Source organism: Leptonychotes weddellii, chromosome 4 (genome assembly GCF_054177405.1).
Source record: "Leptonychotes weddellii isolate Sample4059 chromosome 4, ASM5417740v2, whole genome shotgun sequence".
NCBI lineage: Eukaryota > Metazoa > Chordata > Mammalia > Carnivora > Phocidae > Leptonychotes > Leptonychotes weddellii.
The window spans coordinates 10,900,478-10,924,546 of NC_138372.1; the positions used below are offsets into that span (position 1 = coordinate 10,900,478).

General features: G+C 43.3%; 1 protein-coding gene across 1 annotated transcript in view; it reads right to left on the bottom strand.

Annotated features, from left to right (window-relative positions):
• The window catches only part of FBXO42 (F-box protein 42), a 108,922-nt gene that overhangs the window by 21,122 nt on the left and 63,731 nt on the right, over positions 1-24,069 (bottom strand). The window contains exon 4 of the mRNA XM_006737729.3: positions 15,755-15,889. Within this exon, the coding sequence (XP_006737792.1) occupies positions 15,755-15,889 (135 nt within the window). The remainder of the gene's footprint in view (positions 1-15,754; positions 15,890-24,069) is intronic.

The following is a 24,069-nucleotide window of genomic DNA, read 5'->3' on the forward strand; positions in this document are numbered from 1 at the left end:
AAAACAAACTGAGGGTTCTAGAGGGGAGGGGGGTGGGAGGATGGGTTGGCCTGGTGGTGGGTATTGAGGAGGGCACGTTCTGCATGGAGCACTGGGTGTTGTGCACGAACAATGAATCATGGAACACTTCATCTAGAACTAATGATGTAATGTATGGGGATTAACATAAGAATAAAAAAAAAAAATTAAAAAAAAAAAATAAAGAGCTTTTGCTTCAGAAATTGAAAAAAAAAAAAAGATTTTATTTATTTATTTGAGAGAGAGAGAGAAGAGCAGGGGGAGGAGCAGAGGGAGAGCGACAAGCGGATTCCGTGTTGAGCAGAGTCTGACACGGGGCTCGACCCCACGACCTAAGATCATGACCTGAGCTGAAATCAAGAGTCAGATGCACAGGCGTGGCCTTCTTTGGGACTTCTGTGTGACTGAGCCACACAGGCGCCCCTATAACTTATTTTAAACATGCTGTCTGCTGTCTGCAACCACCAGTCATTCTCTTCTTAGTGCTTTATGTTCTCTGTATGCACTGACTGGTTTACTGTCTGTCCCCGACAGGCCCTGCATCTTGTTCACACCTGTACCTGCTGTAGAGCTAGGACAGCACCGGCCATACATGCTCAATAAATAAAGGCATGAAAAGGAATACAGACAGATGAATGCAACCGCTTTTCAAGCTCTGGGAACTTGAGGATAACTTCTGACTACTCCCCACTCCATAGCTAGTACTTCAGTATATGTAAAGGTGTCAACTTCATCAGATTCTATATCCCTTCTCCAGCTGAATACCGTATGGGATAAAATCTGAATAGAAACTAGGAAAGGTAGGTATTACCATCTCTACTCTAAAGGTAAGGCAAGGGGCGCCTGGGTGGCTCAGTCGTTAAGCCTCTGCCTTCGGCTCAGGTCATGATCCCAGGGTCCTGGGATCGAGCCCCGCATCGGGCTCCCTGCTCAGCGGGAAGCCTGCTTCTCCCTCTCCCACTCCCCCTGCTTGTGTTCCCTCTCTCGCTGTGTCTCTCTCTGCCAAATAAATAAAATCTTTAAAAAAAAAAAAAAAAAGGTAAGACAAATGAGATGTTAAATAACCCATTTAAGGTTGCCAGTTACTGAGCAACAGAGATCTGAGGCAAACCTGTGTCTGCCTTGCACAAAAACCAAGCTCTTAATGGTGTTACCAACCAGCCTCCCTCCCTCTTCCAACACATTCTTCCCATCACTTTCGGTGGGGAGGCCCTCACTATGAGCAGTATCTTTAATTATTAGACAAGCAGTCGTTCCTCCCCAACCCTCTATAATACTTAGTTACATCATCAGATCTTCCTACTTAGAGCAGGACTAAGCGAACATAGGACTCTCTGGGATACTCACCATATCTAGAATATTCCTTTTCTTTTTTTAAAGATTTTTATTATTATTATTTTTAAGTAATTTCCACAGCCAGTGTGGGCTCGAACTGACAATCCCGAGATCAAGAGTCACATGCCCTACCGACTGAGCCAGCCAGGCGCCGCCCCTAGAATATTTCTTAAAGTTGGTAAGTGGGTCTTAAGTAAGTAAGAAATGAATGATATGTCCACAAACTTATATGAGAATGTTAACTGTAACTATATTCAAAATAGAAATAACCCAAGTATCCATCAACAGGAGGATGGGTTAAAAAAAAAAACAGTAGTATATTCACGTTATGGAACACTCAGAGCAATGAAAAGGAAAAACCACTGGTAAATGCAACCACACAGATGAATCTCAAACAAACCAAGATGAATCTCAAATCACTTAGAAGTCAAAAGGTGGTTACCTCTGTGGGGAGTGGTATTGATAGGAAAAGGCATGAGGGAACTTTCTGAAGTGATAGAAGTATTTTGTATCTTGACCTGGGTGATAATCACATGGCTGTATACACTTTTTTTTTAATGAGTTTTATTTATTTATTCAACTTTTATTTATTTATTTCATTTTATTTTTTTTAAAGATTTTATTTATTTATTTGACAGAGAGAGACACAGCGAGAGAGGGAACACAAGCAGGGGGAGTGGGAGAGGGAGAAGCAGGCTTCCCGCGGAGCAGGGATCCCGATGCGGGGCTCAATCCCAGGACCCTGGGATCATGACCTGAGCCGAAGGCAGACACTTAACCGACTGAGCCACCCAGGTGTCCCTATTTATTCAATTTTTAAAAAGATTTTATTTATTTATTTGACAGAGAGAGACAGCGAGAGAGGGAACACAAGCAGGGGCAGAGGGAGAGGGAGAAGCAGGCTCCTTGCCGAGCAGGGAGCCTGATATGGGGCTCGACCCAGGACCCCGGGATCATGACCAGAACCGAAGGCAGACGCTTAATGACTAAGCCACCCAGGCACCCCTCAATTTTTTTTTTTAAGAGAGCACACATGTGTTGGGAGAGGGGCAGAGGGGAAGGGAGAGAGAGAAAATCTTAAGCAGGCTCCACGCCCAGCACAGAGCCTGACGTGGGGCTTGATCTTACAACCCTGAGATCACCTGAACTGAAATCAAGAGTCAGGGACTTAACCAACTGACCCCTACATATTTTTTTTTTTTTAAGATTTATTTGAGAAACAGAGTGGTGGGGGGAGAGGGAGAGAGAGAACCTCAAGCAGACTTCCTGCTGAGTGCGAAGTGCGGAGCCTGACGCAGGGCTCAATCCCAGGACTCTGAGATCACGACCTGGGCTGAAATCAAGAGTTGGACCTTCAACCGACTGAGCCACCCCACCCAGGCATCCCTGTATACATGCTTTTACAAATCGGAGCTGTGTACTTAAGATTTGTTCATTTTACTATATATAAATTACGTCTTAAAAAAGTATCGTTAAGAAAAAAAGAACAGCTAATGTCTGAGCTGACAGGGTGAACTATCAACCATGTTTATGCCACTGTCACATGGCATCACCCACCGCTTTAACCAGTAAACAGAAAGACCACTGATCCACTGCCAGAAAATTCATTATGTGAGGTCTTCAAGAACATACTCCTCAAATAAAATGCAATCATGCTATAACTCACACATGTAAATCAAACAAACAGCAAGAAACATTTTAAGATTGGGCAATGGATGGGGCGCCTGGGTGGCTCAGTCGTTAAGTGTCTGCCTTCAGCTCAGGTCATGATCCCAGGGTCCTGGGATCAAGCCCCACATCGGGCTCCCTGCTCCGCGGGAAGCCTGCTTCTCCCTCTCCCACTCCCCCTGCTTGTGTTCCCTCTCTCACTGTGTCTCTGTCAAATAAATAAATAAAATTAAAAAAAAAAAAAAAGATTGGGCAATGGATTTCAGAAACCTTACTAAAATGGGAAAGAAGGCAAAAAAGGAACACAGCATAAAAGCCAACAAATCAAATATAAAATCCATAGCCCATAACCACTTCTAGAGAGAATTATGGAACAAAGGAAATTATCCGGGGCACTGCTTGTGTGAAAAGTAGGATTCATTAAAGCAACAGTTCAGGAGTTCATTTCCCAAAGAGATGGGAGGTAGCTTCTAAGCTTTGAAAGGGTACGGTAGCATCCAAGGATTTGCTGATATTTCAAGTTAATAAATGACCCATCACAACCCTCGCCCACCAAGAAAGACCACCCAATAGAACCTTTACAAATCTTCTCAAAGTTACAAGAGCTAGAAAGCTTGAGAAACTGAACCAATCCTGACTGTATAGAGAATAAACAACCAAATAATATGCACTGGGCAGGAGCTGGTACAAGGCATTGCTGAGTGTCCTAAAAACCAATAGTGTCATCCATACGGCAGGAGTCAGGAACGACTCTAGGATAGTATCTTCTGTGTTCCCCCCACATAAGATTAGCCTTCTGCAATTTCATTCAGGACACAAAGTAAAATCAGTAAATCTATATAGCAACTGAGATACATAGGGATAAAGCATCATGCAAAATGAAGTTTACTGTGCTCATAACACATCAAGTGCTGTTGGGGGGAGGGGAGGTTATGTGGATACCTGAGAAAAACAGGAACACTAGATGGTCTGAGAGTTTTACTGCACAGGAAACCCAAGAGCAACCAAAAACTGCTTGTCAAGATGGTAGGCAGACAGGATAACAGTGCGCAGATATGAAAGCCCAGAATTCTCTCCCTCTGTCTTTGTTAAGATTTTGTTTATTTATTTGATAGGGGGTAGTGGGGGGGCAGGCAGGCAGAGGGAGAGGGACCAGCAGACTCCCCGTTGAGCAGGGAGCCCAATGCAGGACTTGATCCCAGGCCCCTGGGATCATGACCGGAGCCAAAGGCAGACACTTCACCAACTGAGACACCCAGGCACCCCTAATGACCTGTTTTCAGAACAGAGAACAGAAGCTTGGAGTGTATTTGAAAGGAATATGTGTCCTCTTGTTACATGGTCCGATATTTACCAGTTGATAAGCATCCACCTCTCTCTCATCTCCACAGAACTGGCATTCTCAGAACACATCTGCATATAATGGTAATTTAAAAAAATGTATAAAGTGTTTAGATGCAAAACAATACTAAAAAGCAGAATCTAATGCCTGTGAGTAAGTACACTAATACATTATTTTTAAAATTCCACATTCAGCTATTTCAATGTTAACACTGACACCTGGGACCTACACCGAGGAAAGGACTGTGTGATCTTTTCTAGAACAGACTCTCCTGGTTAGCTGTTTTGGTTATACCTGGTGCCAGGTATCAGTCCCACACTCCCTTACTTGTTTTGACATTTCCTGGACACGTTACCACAGGCTCAGGAAAAGGCAGTAGAGAACCTAAGACTAAACTTTTCTACCAGACACAGGACAGCAAAACATCAATGGATCCAAGAGCCCTATGTGCATAATTTTTAAGGTTTCATTTACATAGTAAGAGAAACAATGACACTCTGGGCAGTTATTTCTGGACAGTTCCAGAACTTTCCAGCTTCTAAGGCTATCCTGGCCTTCCCACAGACATCTGATACGACCGATATGACCAATACTCTTTCTTTTTGCTATCCAACTCCAAAAGTAAACTAGTTTTTCTGCTGGATTACTCACTGATTTTGGAAGATGTTATTATTCATTTAGGGAACAGTCCTAATGAAACAAAATTATTTCCAGTAGAGCTTTTGGCTCTGGGTAGCTGGGAAGATCTGGATGTGCTAGGTCATAATAAAAAAGATGTTGTCTTCAGCATTCTGCTCCCCACCAAAAAGTTTTAAAAAGTCATGTTGATAGGGGCGCCTGGGTGGCTCAGTTGGTTAAGCGACTGCCTTCGGCTCAGGTCATGATCCTGGAGTCCCTGGATCGAGTCCCACATCGGGCTCCCTGCTCGGCGGGGAGTCTGCTTCTCCCTCTGACCCTCCCCCTCTCATGTGCTCTCTCTCTCTCATTCTCTCTGTCTCAAATAAATAAATAAAAAATCTTTAAAAAAAAAAAAAAAAAAAAAAAAGTCATGTTGATATTTAAAAATTTCCTAAGCTTTGAAAATTTTTCTTCAAATGACACACCCTCTGCTCATTATCCTTTCCTGACTCTGATGATAGACATAACAGCCAGATAGCTTAGTTATTCCCCCCAAATTCCATGGAAGATCAAGGACCAAGGACAACTACAAATAAAGGGAATCACAGGAAAAGAAAAATAAACTAGAAAAAAAAAATTTTTTTTTTTAAGTAGGCTCCATGCCTGGCATGGAGCCCAACATAGGGCTTGAACTCACAACCCTGAGATCAAGACCTGAGCTGAGATCAAGAGTTGGACGCTTAACCAACTGAGCCATCCAGTGCCCTGAAAAAATAATTTTTTTTTAAAGATTTTATTTATTAATTTGACAGAGAGAGAGATAGTGAGAGCAGGAACACAAGCAGGGGGAGTGGGAGAGGGAGAAGCAGGCTTCCCGCAGAGCAGGGAGCCCGATGTGGGACTCGATCCCAGGACCCTGGGATCATGACCTGAGCCGAAGGCAGACGCTTAACGACTGAGCCACCCAGGCGCCCTGAAAAAATAATTTTTAAGAAAGGGCAAAAAAAAAGAAAAAAGAAAAATTTTACAGAAGAGCAATCTAAGATACACCATCCCAGCCAGGTGATCAAGGTTATCAAAAGCAATAAACCATGTTCATAATATGTTCTCTTGATAGCATGTGATGAGAAGGATGCTCTACTGCTGTGGCGGTTCCTCCTCAAACCCCGTTAACTCGGGGTGCCTGGGTGGCTCAGTCGGTTAAGCGTCTGCCTTCAGCTCGGGTCATGATCTCAGGGTCCTGGGATCGAGCCCCGCACTGGGCTCTGTGCTCTGCGGGAAGCCTGCTTCTCCCTCTACCACTCCCCCCTTTCTCTAATAAATAAATTTAAAAAAAAAAAACCCCGTAACTCTAATCTAACCGTTAGAAAGACCTCAGACAAACCCAAACCGAATGACAGTCCACAAAATGGACTGACAGTACTCCTCAAAACTGTCAAGATCATCAAACAAGGAAAGTCTGAGAAACTGTCATAGCCAGGAGGAATCTAAGGAGACATAAAGACTAAATGTAATGTATCCTAAGATGGGATCTTGGAACAGATAAAAGACTTTAGATTAAAAAAATAATAATAAGGGGGCACCTGGGTGGCTAAATGGGTTAAGTGTCTGCCTTTGGCTCAGGTCATGATCTTGGGGTCCTGGGATCGAGCCCCGAGTCTGGCTCCCTGCTCAGCGGGAGTCTGCTTCTCCCTCCCTCTGCCACTCCCCCATTTGTGCTCTCTCACTCTCTCAAATAAATAAAATATTTTTTAAAATAATAAAGAAATCAGAGTAAAGTAGGGACTTTTTATTTAATAATAATGTATCAGTACTGGTTCATTCATTGTCAGAAATGTATTATACTAATGCAAGATATTAACAATAGGAAAAGCTGGGTGTGGGTATATGGGAACTCTGTTCTATTCTAAAATAAAAAGTCTATTTAAAAAGTTTTTAAAAAACAGGTAACGTGAAATAAATTATAGAAAAAATAAAACTAGGGGCGCCTGGGTGGCTCAGTTGGTTAAGCGTCTGCCTTCAGCTCAGGTCATGATCCTAGGGTCCTGGGATCGAGCCCCACGTCGGGCTCCTGGCTCAGCAGGGAGCCTGTTTCTCCCTCTTCCTCCGCCTCTCCCCCTGCTCTCTCTCTCTCTCTCTGTGTCTCAAATGAATAAATAAAATCTTTAAAAGAAAAAAAAGAAAAAAGAAAACTACTCACAGCATGACAAGAGTAAAAGAACACAGACTTTAGAGGCAAAATCTTGGGTTTCAATCACTGCTCCATCATTTATTGGCTGTGTGATCTTAGGTAAATTACTAGGTGACTTTCTGAGCTTCAGTTTCCTCATCTGTAAAATGGGGATAATAGTAGTGCCAACCTAACTGGGTTGGTTTGAAGGTTAGATAGTATGTTTAAATAATCTGAGACCACCAACATTCCACCCCCAAAACCCTCTCAAGGGTGTCCATACACATTTCCTCAGACAGCAGGCCACTCCTGACTAACCAGGGTGTAAAAGGTAGCTCTTTCTACAAAGAAGCAGTTTAAGAGAGCACAGAGCATTGGGGCGCCTGGGTGGCTCAGTCGTTAAGCGTCTGCCTTCGGCTCAGGTCATGATCCCAGGGTCCTGGGATCGAGTCCCACATCGGGCTCCCTGCTCTGCGGGAAGCCTGCTTCTCCCTCTCCCACTCCCCCTGCTTGTGTTCCCTCTCTCGCTGTGTCTCTCTCTGTCAAATAAATAAATAAAATCTTAAAAAAAAAAAAAAAAAAAGCAAATTCTGGAAAAAAAAAAAAAAAAGAGCACAGAGCAGCCATCCTTCCTTAACAACAGTTAGGGAGTGCAGCTCTGCATATTACACATTCACCTAACAGACTGTGATAACAAAGTGAGGTCACAGATTGCACATGAGAAAGCCAAAAGATTTCGTAGGGATCCAGGATTTCCAAATTTAGCTAGGTTTAGAATCAACTAGGACATTTTCTGTTTTTTTAAAAAGATCCACCACTCTATCCCCAACCCCTTGAGATAAGGTGAGTCTGGTATGAGGTTGAGGAATCTATTATTTTTAGTATTTTTAGATGACTTGGATAAAAGTGATCTGCTATGGGATTTTTAGAAACAGTGATCCTGTCTCTTCTTCTTTCACAAAGAAGGAAATGGAGGCCCAAAGAATGCAGAAGTGATTAAGGATTTCAAGTTCAGAGGCAAGCGGTTCAGGAGTGGCAAAGCCAAGACCAGAACACATGGCTCGTGGCTCGGTTGTGTATCTCTGTCTTGAGTGTTTTCTAAAACAAAGGTCCCGAACCATAAGCTGTCAATTGGAATTTCATGTGTGACTGACAGGGAAGAAAATGAAAAGCAAAAGGATTTATTGGGCAAGAAGATTCTATGGGGAGAATGTAGTGGGAAAATCTACTGTGCTCGGGACTAGTTAACAGAGATGACAGACTGGGCTTTAAATCTTCCCCTAACAGTTACCGACTCTCCTACCTGTGGAAAATTCGAACACTGAAATTTGTTCCCCTTTTGTAAATGGGTATGGGCTAATGTTTAAGAAGTTTTGAAAAATCAGGACACTCCCAATTTTAAGTGTAAAAATGTATGCTTGAGGGGTGCCTGGGTGGCTCAGTCGTTAAGCGTCTGCCTTCGACTCAGGTCATGATCCCAGGGTCCTGGGATCGAGCCCCTCATCGGGCTCCCTGCTCGGCGGGAGGTCTGCTTCTCCCTCTCCCACTCCCCTTGCTTGTGTTCCCTCTCTCGCTATGTCTCTCTCTGTCAAATAAATAAATAAAATCTTTAAAAATAAAAAATAAAAATAAATAAAAATGTATACTTGAAAATCTCTACTGTGATTTGAAGTAACCAAAAAAGGCTGTGACTGATGATATTATGTATTAAACAGATGCCAAAATTAGCCTCAGTCTGACGAACGGGTATTTTAGAAACAGCAGTTTAAACATTAGTCTTCTGAAGAACCTATCCCAAGAACTGTGCAGTGGCTTTGGGAACCAAACACAGGCTGATTAAGAATTAAGGTGTTCCCGGGCGCCTGGGTGGCTCAGTTGGTTGAGCGACTGCCTTCGGCTCAGGTCATGATCCTGGAGTCCCTGGATCGAGTCCCGCATCGGGCTCCCTGCTCGGCAGGGAGTCTGCTTCTCCCTCTGACCCTCCTCCCTCTCATGCTCTCTGTCTCAAATAAATAAATAAAATCTTTAAAAAAAAAAAAAAAAAAGAATTAAGGTGTTCCCTTAGTACAACACCAGAAGGTGGAACATTCAACTTCCTAGAACCGTCTGGCAAAGACTACAACGTAGACAACTGTACATTCATAATCACCCGCCAGGATTTCCAAAGGCTTCTGTTCTGTCCCACCCTCAGTTATTTTATCTGAGTGATAAAGCAATCAGTAAGAACTTCCACCAGTTCCCACATCTATCCATCCGCCAGCATCTGCAATCACACAACCCTTCCTGTTCCTCTGGATAAGTGGTCAATGCTCCCATCCACAGCTAACCCCTCTGCCTTTCTCACCACTGGAGGACACAGCTCTAACAATCCTTCCCCTCCATCCACACCCATTCCTCTCTCTAGATCATTCCCATCAGCATGAATATGCTATACAATCTGTCATCTTAAAAATAAACCTCTCAATTCTACATTCCCCTCCACTTAGCATCTCATTTCTCTGCTCTCTTTTACAGCAAAACTTCAAAAACTGTAATGCAGTTTATACTTCCTGTCTCCAATTCCTCTCTTCCCACTGTCTTGAAACCTTTCCAAATACGCTTTCATCCTTATCGCTCATCAAAAATACTCTTTACTAATTTTAAGGACAATCCTAAGTCCTCAAATGACTGGACCTCTTCACTGTGTAGGACCAGGCTGATTATCTCCACTCTCCTGGAAACACTTTCCAGTATGGTGACTTCTAAGATGCCACGTTCTCTTGGTTTTCCCCCCACCTCCTTGAGTGTTCCTTTTCTAGTTTTTTGCTGTTTCCCCCTCTCCTCCCTGATCTCCAAATATTGCTATGTCCCAGACTTACCCTCCTCCTCTACTATCTTTACTCACTCCCCTGGCAATCTCACCCTGCCTCGTGGTTTTAAATCCATCCATATGCTAATAACTTCCATTTGACTATCTAGACAAATGTCTCTAGCCTACATGTCTCCCAGAACTCCAGACACATCTCCACCTGGATGTCCAAATGGGTGTTTCAACGTAGTATGTTTCAAACTGAATTTCTCACGTCTCCTGCCCTTTGCCAACCTTGACCACCCACACTCTTACCCACCTTAGTTAATGGCAATGCCATTCCTTCAAATGCCCAGGCTAAAAATCCCTAGGGCCATCCTTGACTCCTCTCTATCTTCCATACTCCACATCCAAACCATGGGCAAATCCTGTTCCCTCTGTCCAATCCATCAAGTTCTTAACTTCCTGACAACACCCTAGTCCATGTCACCATCATTTCTCGCTTAGATTATTGCTACCACTTCTTAGCTGGCCTCTTCATTGCCACACTTGTCCTCTTACACAGTCTTCTCAGAACCCCAAATGACCAGTCACTTCACTCAAAAAAAATGTGAAAAAGCCCCTACAACAGCCAGGATGTCCTACATGTATGACACATTTCCCTCCATTATTTGCCCAACCCCCTCTGCTAGTATACTCTCCTTTCTTCACCCAATGCTAGTCACACTGATTTGTCATTATCCCTGGACTGTCCCAAGCACACTCCTACCTCTGGACCTTTGCACTGGATATTCCCCCTGTTTGTAATGTTGTTTCCTTAGATATTCATTTGGTTCACTTCTTTTACCCAATCAAGTCTTTGATCTAATGCTGCCTCCTCCGTGAGGTCTACCCTAGTCATCCCAGCTGTAGTCCCCCTATCCCTGACCCCCTTAACCATGCTATCATTTCACTTCAGTAGCTTAATCATCTTCTAACATATTATATTATATTGTCATTTATTATTTTTTTAAAAGATTTTATTTATTTGAGATAGACTGTGCACAAGGGTAAGCGGGGGAGGGGCAGTGGGAGAGGGACAAGCAGCCTCCCCGCTGAGCACAGAGCCCAACATGGGGCTCAATCCCAGGTCCCCAAGATCATGACCCAAACCAAAGTCAGACACTCAACCGACTGAGCCACCCAGGTGCCCAACATTATTTGTCGTTTTAAATATCTGTCTTCCCTCATTTGGATTTGATCTCCATTACGAGTGGGATTTTTGTCTGTTTTATTCATTCATGTATCCCTAGCATCTGAAACAATACCAGACACAGAGTAGGAAATCCATAAATATTTGCTGTCAGAACAAATGAAGGATGAGAGTAGAATTAACCAAACAAAAGGAAGGGTTATGGCGTCATTTAAGGGAAGGCAGGCACTCTATTTTAAATGTCAAACTCTCACAACAACTAATTATGGGATACCACCCCTTAAATGTATAAAAAAATCAAAACTTAAACTTCTTCCAAATATTTATTCTCCATTTTAGCAAATGGGCCCACTATCTACCTAGCTGCCAAACCTGAAACCTAAGTCAGCCTTGACTAACCCTCTCACCCTCGCAGAGCCAATCCACCAAGAAGTCCTGTTGACTTTATTATAAAATTTCAGCTCAAATTCATATGCTTCCCTTTCTCTCTACCACTAGGACTCTAGTCCAAGTCATCACCTCTTCTCACCCATACCAACTGTGATGGCCTCCTAGCCGGTCTCTGTTTTGTTCTTGTGACTTCTTCAATCCATTTCCTAAATGGCAGCAAAAGTGTTCTTTAAAATGTAAATTGGATAATATTCCTCTGCTTAAAATTTCAAAATCTCCCAGACCTTGGGGTGGGAATGAATTGCCTCCTGTCTAATCTCAACTCCATCTCCACCACTCTACTCCTTGCTCATCACGCTACATCCACAAAGGTCTGCTTTCAGGTCCTCCAATATGTCCTATTCTTTGCTGTCCCAGGGTCTTTGCACATGCTGGTCTCACTCTCTCTTCATCCTTCAAATCTCAGCAAAGAATGTTGCCTCCTGTTTAAAGTAGCTCTTCCCCTCTTATTCTATCTCATTCCTTGTTTTCTTCATACTTTGTTTTTGTTTCTCCCCCAATACAATATAAGCTTCATGAGAGGAGGGGCTACAATATTAGCTGTAAAGGGAGGAGGAGGTACCTCACTGGAAATGCCTGAGAAGCAGCAGCTGTAGGTAGGTGTAGCTGTAGTAAGTCTCACTCAGCTGTTTTGTGTGTGTGTGTGTGTTTTTTAAGATTTTATTTGAGAGAGAGAGAGATAGCGAAAGCAGGGAGGAGAGGGAAAAGCAGGCTCCCCGCTGACCCGGAGCCTGACACGGGGTTCGATCCGAGGACCCTGGGATCATGACCTGAGCCAAAGGCAGACGCCCAACCGACTGAGCCACCCAGGCGCCCGTTTGTTTGTTTGTTTGTTAAGTAGGCTCCACACCCAATGTGGGGCTAGAACTCACAACCCTGAGATCAAGAGTCACATGTTCTACCGACTGAGCCAGCCAGGCCTCCCAAGGTCTCACTCAGCCATGAGAGCTGTCATTCTAACACTGGTCACTACCATGCTCCCTCCAGATGGAGCACTTACATCATTTCAAAACGAACTAACAAGGTTTCAGGGGCAAGTCACATTAATTCCAATGGCTATGGACTGAATTGTGTCCTATCAAAATTCGTATGTTGAAGCCCTAACACCAATGTGATGGCCTTTGGAGATGGAACCTTTGGGAGAGAATCAGATTTAATGAAGTTATAAGGTTGAGGCCTTTATAATGGGACTAGTGCTCTTATAAAAAGAGGATGAGACACCAGAACTCTACCTCTGCCAGGTGAGGACAGAGCAAGAAGGCAGCTGCCTGAAAGCCAGTAAGACAGCCCTCACCAGCACTGTGACTTTGGACTCCCAGCCTCCAGAACCATGAGAAATAAAGTGTTGTTTAAGCCCCTAGTCCATGTTACTTTGCTATGGCAGCCTGAGTGGGTTAGGACACCACTCAAAATGAGAAGGCTCCAGTCTCACCTGCACTATCAGCAAATAAACAAGGAAAAAGACACCTGATGCAGCAGCACTCTCCAGAAAGACTCTCCACTCCAAATGAAACTGCCCCCTCCTGCTTGTCTGATGCTCTTCTTCGTACCACTACACTTTCCCAAAGACTGAACCCTGTTTAGGCTATTGCTTTGAAAACTTACTGCTGACAAATGCTCACATGTGAGAAGACTTCACAGCTGACACCAAAGGGTGGCAGGCACCCTCCGGAGGCTTCAGCCACCTTCCAACCTACCCACCTCCAAGCACTAAAATGGGTGCGTCAGGCACACCAAGGCACATCAACAACTGTGTTTTGTTCAGAAAGACTCACTGATGTTTGTTACAAAGTAATTTTGGTTGGGACTCATGACAGCAGACAGAAATATTTCCTCAGGCAATCTTCCCATGGGATTTCTGCCTGAAGGAGAATCTCATAGTTGTTTTTTTTTTAAGATTTTATTTATTTTTTGACAGAGAGAGACACAGCGAGAGGGGGAACACAAGCAGGGGGAGAGGGAGAAGCAGGCTCCCGGCCGAGAGGGAGCCTGATGCGGGACTCGATCCCAAGACCCTGGGACCATAACCTGAGCCGAAGGCAGACGCTTAACGACTGAGCCACTCAGGCACCCCTCATAGCATTCTTTATTAAAAGCTAGTGCTTGTTTGTTTGTTTAAAAAGTAGACATTTCAAATAGCTGTTTTTCCCCCTTTAAAGCTAGGCTTTAATTGTAGATTAGAGTGAAGTGGCCAGCAGATTCTTCGAGACGCTTTGTTAGAAAATTAAGCCTTGAGGAGTTTCTATGTTTTATAAAAGGAAATAGTCTAACTTTGTATTTTTATTTTTTATTTTATTTTTTTGAAAGATTTTTATTTGAGAGAGAGAGCGTGCGCATGCGGGTGCACAAGAGTGGGGGAGAGGGAATGGGAGAGACAGAATCTCAAGCAGATTCCCCACCGAGCACGGATCCTGATATGGGGCTCAATCCCATGACTGTGAGATCATGACCTCAGACAAAACCACAAGAGCTGGATACTTAACCAACAGAGCCACCCAGAGCCCCTGACATTGTATTTTTAAAGTCAGTTATTTCTCTGATACTTCAAAACACAGTCTTAGTGGTTTAAAAAAAAGAAGTCCCATGTCTACCTTACAGGGAGAAATAAGGGAAAATAAGCACAGTAGTTAGCAATGGGTTATGAAGGTCCCACAGTCCAGAGCTTCACTTCTAGAAGAAAGAGCAGTGCTTAGTTCAAATTATCAAAGGCATAAAGCTTGGTTACAAAATAGAGGAAGAGTATTAGTATTTTGTGATTGGAATAATCAAAGCTGCTCTGAAATGGGACCTGGACACCAAGTACAGTGGCAACAGGATGCTTAAGCTGAAGAGATAGTCTACATTTCCAAATATTAATCAGTATTGCACAAAGTGCAACAGGGGACAAAGGGACAGAAAAGGAAACTCTCCAAAGTACACAATTCTGAGGGCCCTAAAATAGTACCAACTTCCAAAATTTTTAAAAGATTAACACTTGGTCATCTTTTTAATGATTTTAATAAAGAATTTCATCTATGCAAACCCCAACCCCACCTGTGAGTACCTGCTATCAGTAGGCTCCTGCCTCCTATGTTTGCTTACTGCAGGGGAAGGAATAGGAGCTTACAGCTTTGGGGGAGCAAAATACAGCTTCATCTCACAAAACGGTTTTAAGTCCCTGGCCTAGATATTCATAGCAGTCATTACACAAAAAAAGGGAAGCATAAACTAGCCTTCCCAACTCACTGGAAAATAGAATCATCTAGTCCTACTCCATATTTGTCCCAGAGAGATGCAGTCACCTGTTCACAGATATATGGAGAACTGGCTATTATGCCAGGAAATGAAACTCAGGGCCCTTTCTACTATACCAAGTCACTCCCCATCTAGTAATCAAAGTAGTAAATCAAGACCTAAATAAGTAAAGCATCTACTCAAGGAAAACCTCAGTTTCCTTAGTCCTAGTGTGAATTCTTGACCTTGAAAAACCAAATGAATGTCTGGGAAAAGCTTGCCAACAAATCTAGTAGAGTACTTTATGCTCAGTAGACTCTATTTCTCCATCACACCAGCTCCTTCAATCTTATGGTTATGCCTTTTCAAATTGTCCTGCCTCAAGAGTGCCAAAACAAATCCCCCACCCGCCCCAAGAAAGGTTAGGTCAAAAAGGAGAAAACAGTTTCTTTTTGCTAAAATTGTGGCATAGTGGGACTGTGCAGGAATGCACCTATCGAGAATCTTCCCACACTCCTGAGTTAAGAGTAACCGGTAGAGGCATGTTCCATACACTCCCCAAATATCTGAGCTGGAGACAACAAAAGATGCTCATTCAGAGATCTTAGCCCTGGGACAACAGCTCTGTCAGTCAACTATAGTTCTCACAATGCTGTGTTTCTGCTCTTACTTCAACTTCATACCAGAAAGCGTGTCACACCAGTGCAAGCACTTGAGAAAACCACACAGGTGAATTCACACAGTAGTACAGCAATTCTGGCAGGGCACCAAGAGTCAGGATAAAGTGTTTTTTTTTTCAAAGACCTTATACAAACACATTACTTTTGGCATTTACACAGCAGATTTGACAAAGGGCCTGGGGCCCCAGTACCAGAGACCAACACCAAAACAGCCGGATAGAATTACCATGCAAAGGGAGTTACCTGGTAAGAGGGCAAAGATCAGCATTTTATTTCTTACCTGAAGCCAAAGGTCGGATCCACTCTTTGCTATTTAGGTCAAGTCTCCAGAGGTCATTGAAGGCAGCATTGCAGCTGCTCTGGGTACAGCCTCCAAACACATACATAGACTGATTAGCATCGTAATAGCATGCACCTAGAAAGAAAACAGTAAGTGCATAGCTGATGTTTAATTTTGAAGTCCCTCTAACACCATAATTATAGCTCATATCTTTCAAAGATCAATTATTTCACACGTTTTGCAACTCTGTTGCCAGGTACCATCTTTCTATAACCAGCCCCTTGTCTTCAGATTGGTTAATATCACGTTACTCTTTAAGATTTTATTTATTCACCTGACAGAGAGAGAGAGCACAAATGGGGGTAGTGGCAGAGGGAGAGGGAGAAGCAGGCTCCCCGCTGAGCAGGGAGCCTGAGGCGGGGCTCGATCCCAGGACCCCGGGATCATGATCTGAGCCAAAGGCAGAAGCTTAACCAACTGAGCTACCCGGCCGCCCCTGGAAATGTTATTTCTGAGCACACTAAGCAAATTGACAATGTCATCATTAAATAAGACAGTATCATTCCAGCAAGAGCACACAAGAATTCAGATTAAGGGTGCTTAATGAGTAAAATTTCAGAACAGCTGCATAATTAATCTAAATCTGCATCATTATGCTCTAGGGCTAGGCGGAGTCAGTGCTAACAGATGCACTCAGTCCTCCCGCTTCTCTCCTGCAGCCCTCCTCTTATCGTTTTTGCTTTCAAATGAAACCTGAAGCACATCTTTATACGAAGAAAATGACTACAAAACATTTTTAATCAATGCCATGAAGTAATGACACATAAAGATCAGTGTAGCTCGGGGAATCTCAAAGTAGTACGGTTCCAAAGCAACTGAGAGAAAAGCACAGAAGTCATTAAGCCCCTAGGTGCGTCCAAAATCCACCAACACAGGCTGGTTGGTGCTGAATGGAAAACCAGTTCAGTAACATTTAAAAAGCACCAAGGTCTCTCAGAAGAGGCTTTTCAATCAGATGATTATACATGCCTCACTGATGGGCACCATTCCAAAGCAAAAGGGCAAGGACTGTAAGAAGGACTGGGCTGTTCCCCCAAAACCAGGAGGACCAGAGCCAGAGTTTAGATGAGAGGCGCTGCCACCTTGCTTCGCACTAAAAAGCTCATTTAGTCCCTATCCTTTGGAAAAGATGACCCCACTCCTTACAGTCTTGCATTTACTATCTTGGATCGCAGGAAGAGCACGAGCAAAACTTTCCTTTCCATTCATTTCATGCATACTGGTGGGGCAAAAAAGACCTCTCAATGTTCATGTGAAACTAGGCTGGAAGAGTAAGTGTCCCATATGAGGCAGGGGAAAGGGAAAAGAAACTTGAAGATTCAATCCACTAGAGCATGGTTTCAGTGATTGGCCAGCTTATTTGTGGGTCTAGTGCAGTTTAGCACACCTCTGTTTGTAAGAGACCTTCTGAACTCTGCCACCACTTACTCACGGTCAGAAAAAGGGAAGTGCCATTGCTATCATTACCTCTGTGATATGCACTAGCTCTGCGAATGACTCTCCTTTTTTTTTTTTTTAAGATTTTATTTATTTATTTGAGAGAGAATGAGAGAGAGAGACCACATGAGAGGGGGGAGGGTCAGAGGGAGAAGCAGGCCCCCCGCCGAGCAGGGAGCCCGATGCGGGACTCGATCCCGGGACTCCAGGATCATGACCTGAGCCGAAGGCAGTCGCTTAACCAACTGAGCCACCCAGGCGCCCTCTCCTTTTCTTTTCTTAACCCAGCCCATCTCACAGGCCCTTTAAGGAATCTCTACACCAGGAAGGCCGCATCAGAAAACTGCAGGAGTTATGAGGAACTACAAGCAGTGTGTTCCGTCACTTACACTTGGTCATCTCAGCCAGTGGAAGGCAGAGATCAAATCATCTGACCTCTGACACTGTACGATAATGGAGGTGCAGACTTTTCAAATTTAACAAACACACTACACAATGGTATATGAAGATTTAAGTGATCTTGCATTTTCCACTAATTTTCTTTGCCTTTGAAAATAACTTCTAATCTATATCAGTTTTAAAATCCATACCCCAACAAGAAAGTCTATTAAGAAGTAACCCTGCCCCACCAAGAAGTAAAATCCTATGAAACTCCACTGCTTGTATTTCAGAATGTTAAGAACTGCAAATAACAATTAAAAAAAAAAAAAAGAACTGCAAATAACAAAGGACAGAATTTAGCTGACATTAGACAAACAAAAAGCATAACTGCTGGAACCACATTTCAATCTCCACTAAAGCAGCTGAGCTTCAATATCTTGGGTCTTCTCATATCTGTCTTCAAGTAGCCACTCCAACAAATGGGACTGAAATTCTGAACTGAACCAACTGGTGCCAGGCATGAAAGAACATTCTTTTCCTCTTGGTAACCCATACTTACGGAACAGAAATAAGCAGTGTCCTATGGCTTATGAAGCCTTAATTTGTGCCCATTATAAGAATGTTTAATAAGACAAATCCATAACTAAGAGAGTCAAGGCCTCATTTATGTCTCACCATTCTTCAAAGATCAAATCTTGGCAGCTGTTTCCTTCATACAGCAAAAGAGCACAGTGCCTTTATTTTTCAAAGAGGTAGCAAACATTCTTCTTCTCTATTTGTATTGAAAACCCAGCCAACAGCTGGGCCCCATGAGGTCCTTGCCACATGTATTTTAATCCTATACTAAAATAAGGCAATCGGTATTTTCCTGCTTCTCTTTGAGCAAACAAAGGTTTCTAGAAGAGGAAGGCACAGCCCAAACTCTGCAAAACTAGCAGGACTGAAATGACAAGTTTCACACACACTGTATTCTCAATGCCTATCAGTTAATTAGCAACGAAGCTTGGAGAGGAAGGGAGTCAATTCAAGCAGCTATGTTTAGAACTCAGATATAATGGAATGAGAAAATAGCCATCATAATAATACACTCAAATATTTTAAGCATCCTATTAAACTTTTGTTTATTGTCTATTTTTGTTTAAGACACCTACATGTTGGTATGGGTGGGGGTGGGGAGACCCAACAAGTTCAATGGGCCTTTTAGAAAAAACTAAGAATTTAAGCAAATGCCAGTGCTCAAGTAGTCATTTCCCTTTTACCAACGTTCTCCACCCAAACAGCACATTTTCTTTTCAGAACATCTAGACCACTGGAATATGCCATACAAAAGATATAGTTCACAGTACAGGATGAATATTCTGCTAAGAAGTAACGTTAAGAATGTTTATTCTAATTGCTAAATCTCTTCAAATTTTCTGAAATGGTTTGATGGCTCCATGAACAACTATTGCAAGACATCTATTTCCAGTTAGTATCTAATAATCCCTACTCAAAGGCAAGTCAAATATTCACATTAACACCCAGCAAGCAAGCAGTTCTTCAGCATCCTGAACACCTGCCTACTGTAGGATAATCCTCTCTAGGGCAAGGTCTCCCAGTTGTTTCATATTTCCCATGATGCCTGGGAGTCACTCAGGAAATGTTCACTGAACTCCAACCTTTGCTCATTCAAACGTTAAATTCTCTTTTGTTTTCCACTTGTTTCCAGGGAAAGGTCCTGAGGCATTCATCCCATGCTTAAAAAGACTATGCTGTCGTGTGTCTCACGTCTACAAGCCAGGACAGATTTGATAAGGCCTGTAATTACGTAACTATGGAACAAGCAAGGCTGGTTATCCAGTTTGGGCCTGCTAGCTACTGCAGGAGCACTCCTAGCATGGGTAGGAAATGACCTGACCCTATGTGCAGCCTAGACCTAAACACTAAAAGCTTGATGCCGGGGGCTCTAACAGAGCCCTACATCAATCTGGCTTCATAACTGGTCATGCACACACCCGCCAAAAAACTAGGAAAACTGGCTTCATTTTTGTCCCAAGCTTCTACACCGGAAAGAAGCTGTACTGCTCCATCTTTGTGATACTTAATTTCACAGAATTCAATAGATTTCAACTACAAACCAAGTGTTGTGAAAGGTACATGGATGTCTAAGACTTGGAACCTGCTTGTCCTCCAGTAGACAACCACTTGTGGGTGAGACATCTTCATCACCCTATCACTTTGCAGTTTAAAATATATTTTTACAAGTGTTTCCTTGATTAAATTTCCTAGCAACCCTGTGGCATAAACAGAATTTGTTATACACTTTTTACAGATGAGAACACTGGGTTAGAAGAACCAAGGAGGGGCGCCTGGCTGGCTCAGTCGGCGGAGCACGTGACTCTTGATCATGAGTTGAAGCCCTATGCTGGGGTGTAGAAATTACTTAAAAATAAAAAAATTGTTAAAGGGGCGCCTAGGTGGCTCAGTTGGTTGAACGTCTGCCTTCGGCTCAGGTCATGATCCTGGGCTCCTGGGATCGAATCCTGCATTGGGCTCTTTGCTCAGCAGGGAGTCTGCTTCTCCCTCTGCCTGCAGCTCCGCCTGCTTGTGCTCCCTCCCTCTCTCTGTCAAATAAATGAAATCTTTTTTAAAAAATTTGTGAAATAAAAATAAAAAAAGAAGAGCCAAGGAACTTGCTTCTCAAGTTTAAAGTGCTTTCATATTCAGCCTCGTTGAAAGACAATTATGGCGACAGACAGATGGTAATAAACAGTACAAGAAAGATAAGAAGAGTGTTTTAGGGGTGTACAAGGAGAGGAAGAAAAGAGTTTAATCTCCATGGCAGAAAATCTGAGAGGAGTTTATGAAGAACGTGGCTTTTGGCTGTATCTCTGAGATGGGTGTTAGAGGATGGAACATTTTCGGAACACTTTCAGTCCATTAACAAGGGACAAACAAGTCCATGGACGAAAAAGGAATGGGAGGGAAAGGAAGAAGGCAATAGGGGCATCCAAGCAAGGCCATGAAGTACGGAAGTTTAGGGGCGCCTGAGTGGCTCAGTCAGTTAAGATCTGCCTTTGGCTCAGGTCATGATCCCAGGGTCCTGGGATCAAGCCCCACGTCGGGCTCTCTGCTCCAGGGGGAGCCTGCTTCCTCTCCCTCCCACTCCCCCTGCTTGTACTCTCTCTCTCTCTCTCTCTCTCTCTCGGTCAAATAAATAAGATCTTTTTTAAATAAAGATTTATTTATTTATTTGATAGAAAGAGACACAGCAAGACAGGGAACACAAGCAGGGGGAGTGGGAGAGGGAGAAGCAGGCTTCCCACTGAGCAGGGAGACCAATGCGGGGCTTGATCTCAGGACCCTGGGATCATGACCTTAACCAAAGACAGATGCTTAACGACTAAGCTACCCAGGCGCCCCTAAAATTTTTTAAAAATTAAAAAAAAAAAAGTAAGGAAGTTTTAAGACATAACAAGGAGTCTCATGTGGGTGGAGCCTAGCTATGTGAGGATGCAGCAGAGATTCAAGCTGAAAGAGTATGCTGGGGCCTTGAAAGTCAGAGGGAGGGGAAAATTCTGCATGCAGTGTGGAAAGACCGCGGTTTTTTGGCAGAGGAGTGACAAGACTGGTTTGAGGTTACAGACTTGCCGCGGTTCCAGACATAGGCTCCTGTCATTTTAGGCAGGTCCATTCTCTTTGTGTAGGAGCATCCCATTCACTGCAGGACAGCGAACAGTCCTGGCCCTTGCCTACTAAATGCATGCAGTGCTTTCCAGTCAAGCAAATGAGCAATGAATGACCTTACATATCCAAATGCCCTACGAGGTGGCACTGTCCTCAGTTTCAGAGATGGGTGCCAACAGTGTCTAGTTCAGGTTTAGATGAAGAGAGAGAAAAAGAAGACCATTTAGAAAAAATTTAGGAAAGATGGACAATTAGCTCATAAATGTGAGTAATGGGAAAAATAAGGAAAGATAGAGAATGCAGAAATGGACGGAATCAACAAGATTTGACTTTTGTTGTTGAAGGAAAGAGAAGAACTGAGGATAAATCCAAGAATTCAAGCCTGTGTAACTGAAAGAATGATAATGCCATTAACTAAATTATGGAAAGCAGAACATCTGGGGGCAACTACCAAATACCACCAATAGCTGGCAAGATAGGAAACATCTGTGTATCTCTGGGGCAATATGAGCAAAGAGCTGGAAATGCAGACCTTGAGCTCAATGTGAGTCAGGAATAAGAAATAAAATTGGGCTCTGGGGAGACACACACAGTAGGAAGAGAAAGGAGCTAAGGAAAGACACTGAAGGAATTCCTGGTTTTCAACCTATTCTAAAAAAGGCCAATTCCGTGTAACAGTCTTCCTTCAGTCTGCCAGTTAGCATGCAGAGAGGAAGGGAACAATGAGAGATGGGCTGAGAGGAAATGAGACACAGACACCCCCCCCTTTTTTAAAGATTTTATTTATTTGACAGAGAGAGACACAGCGAGAGAGGGAACACAAGCAAGGGGAGTGGGAGAGGGAGAAGCAGGCTTCCCGTGGAGCAGGGATCCCGATGCGGGGCTCAATCCCAGGACCCTGGGATCATGACCTGAGCCAAAGGCAGACGCTTAACGACTGAGCCACCCAGGCGCCCAGACATAGACCCCTTTTTAAAAAATCTATGGCACCTTTTCTTGCCTTTCAAGTGAAGATATGAAAAAATTTTAAGGTAAAAACACATATCGAAACCCACCAACCTCTGAATTTCTGTGAGCTTACTCACTGTACTTTTCCTCTCCATTTCCCCTTCAAATAACTCTATTTTGTGGTGATACTCTTTCCAAAGCTGTTAAGGGAAAAACATTTTTTTCTTCTCTCATTAGAAAGCTGAACTGTTACTGTGATAATTATTCACCTCTGCATACTTGCCAGTTTGGTTTCTACTTTCCCCAGATTTCCCTCACCTAGGGTTCTAAAGCTACTTGTTTCAAAAAACAATCTGAAAACAGTCTTTGGAAACCCCGTCTCCACTTGTTATTCCAAATATCTGTAAGTAACTGAAGTTAACTCCCCCTCAACAATAAATACTGGACCTAACATGGATTCTTCTGTGATTTCATTATTCTTGGCAAGAATTCATTTACAGTCTGTACTTCTGAAAACATTCAAGACCCTTTCAAAACTATGTCTGAGGTAATAATATTGAGGAGGAGGAGGGGGAGAAGAGGAGGAGGAGGAGGAGGTGGTAGTGATGGTGGTAATAGTAGTACTAGTAGTACTAGTAGTACTAGTTGTACCAGTCTGGGTTTGGGGTATTTTTTTCAGTAGTGGCTGTTAATGGCCCTTTTCACTATGTTGACGTTTGCACTGATGGTGCAAAAGCAATGCTAGGTGAAACTGCTGCAGCCTGTGTAAGACTCAAGGCAGGGGTATTAAAATAAAACCAGTTCTGACTTCACAGACCTCTGAAAGGGTCTCACCGATGCCCTCCTCCCCAGAAGTCCAGGAATCACACTTTGAGATCCACTGTCTTAGGGGGTTTATAACAGGACAAGTAAAAACAGCTCCTCAAGAGAACTGAAAACACAGGAATAGTGTGGCCTGTTCCTTTGATCTATTTAGACCCGGTTCAAAGAGAACAATAAATTATAATTATGGACTGAACTCTCCTCTGGATAGGAGTACAACATATGGTCTGGGGCAGCCAGCCTCCAAGATGGCCTCCGATGGTCCTCACTTCCTGGTATTTACACTGCTGGTCAATCTCTGTGTGACCAATAGAACCAAGCAGAAAAGTCGGTATTCACTTGAGAGAGAGGCTGGAAAAGACACCATGGCTTCTGTCTTGGTGTCTGTCTCTCTCTCTCTCAGTTCATTCATTCTGTGGAAGCCAGCTACCAAGTAATTAGCAGCTCTATGCAGAGGTCCAAGTCCTAAAGAACGGAAGCCTCCTGTCAACAGTTACTTGAGTGGGGTTGGCAGCAGATTCCCTGGGCCCCAGTCAAGCCTTCAGGTGACTACAGCCCTGGCTGACAGACTGATTGATTGCAACCTCATCAGAGACCCTGAGCCAGAACCTCCCAGCTAAAGCACTCCGAATTCCTGACCCTCAGGAACTCTGTAAGATAAGAAATGTTGTTTTAAGCTGCTAAGTTTTGGGGTTAATTTTTATGCAACAAGAATAACCAATACACTCTCCTTCCCCTCAAGAGTTCAAAATATATTCACTTATCATGATAAGCACTGGGTGATTTACAGAATCGTGGAATAACTACACTGGACACCTGAAACTAACTACTGGAATTAAAATTAAAAACTTAAAAAAAAAAGAGTTCAAAATTAGTATTAGTATCAAAGAGTATCAAAATTAGTATTCCAGACAAAAACATAGGCTTAAGGGCGCCTGGGTGGCTCAGTCGTTAAGCGTCTGCCTTCGGCTCAGGTCATGGTCCCAGGGTCCTGGGATCGA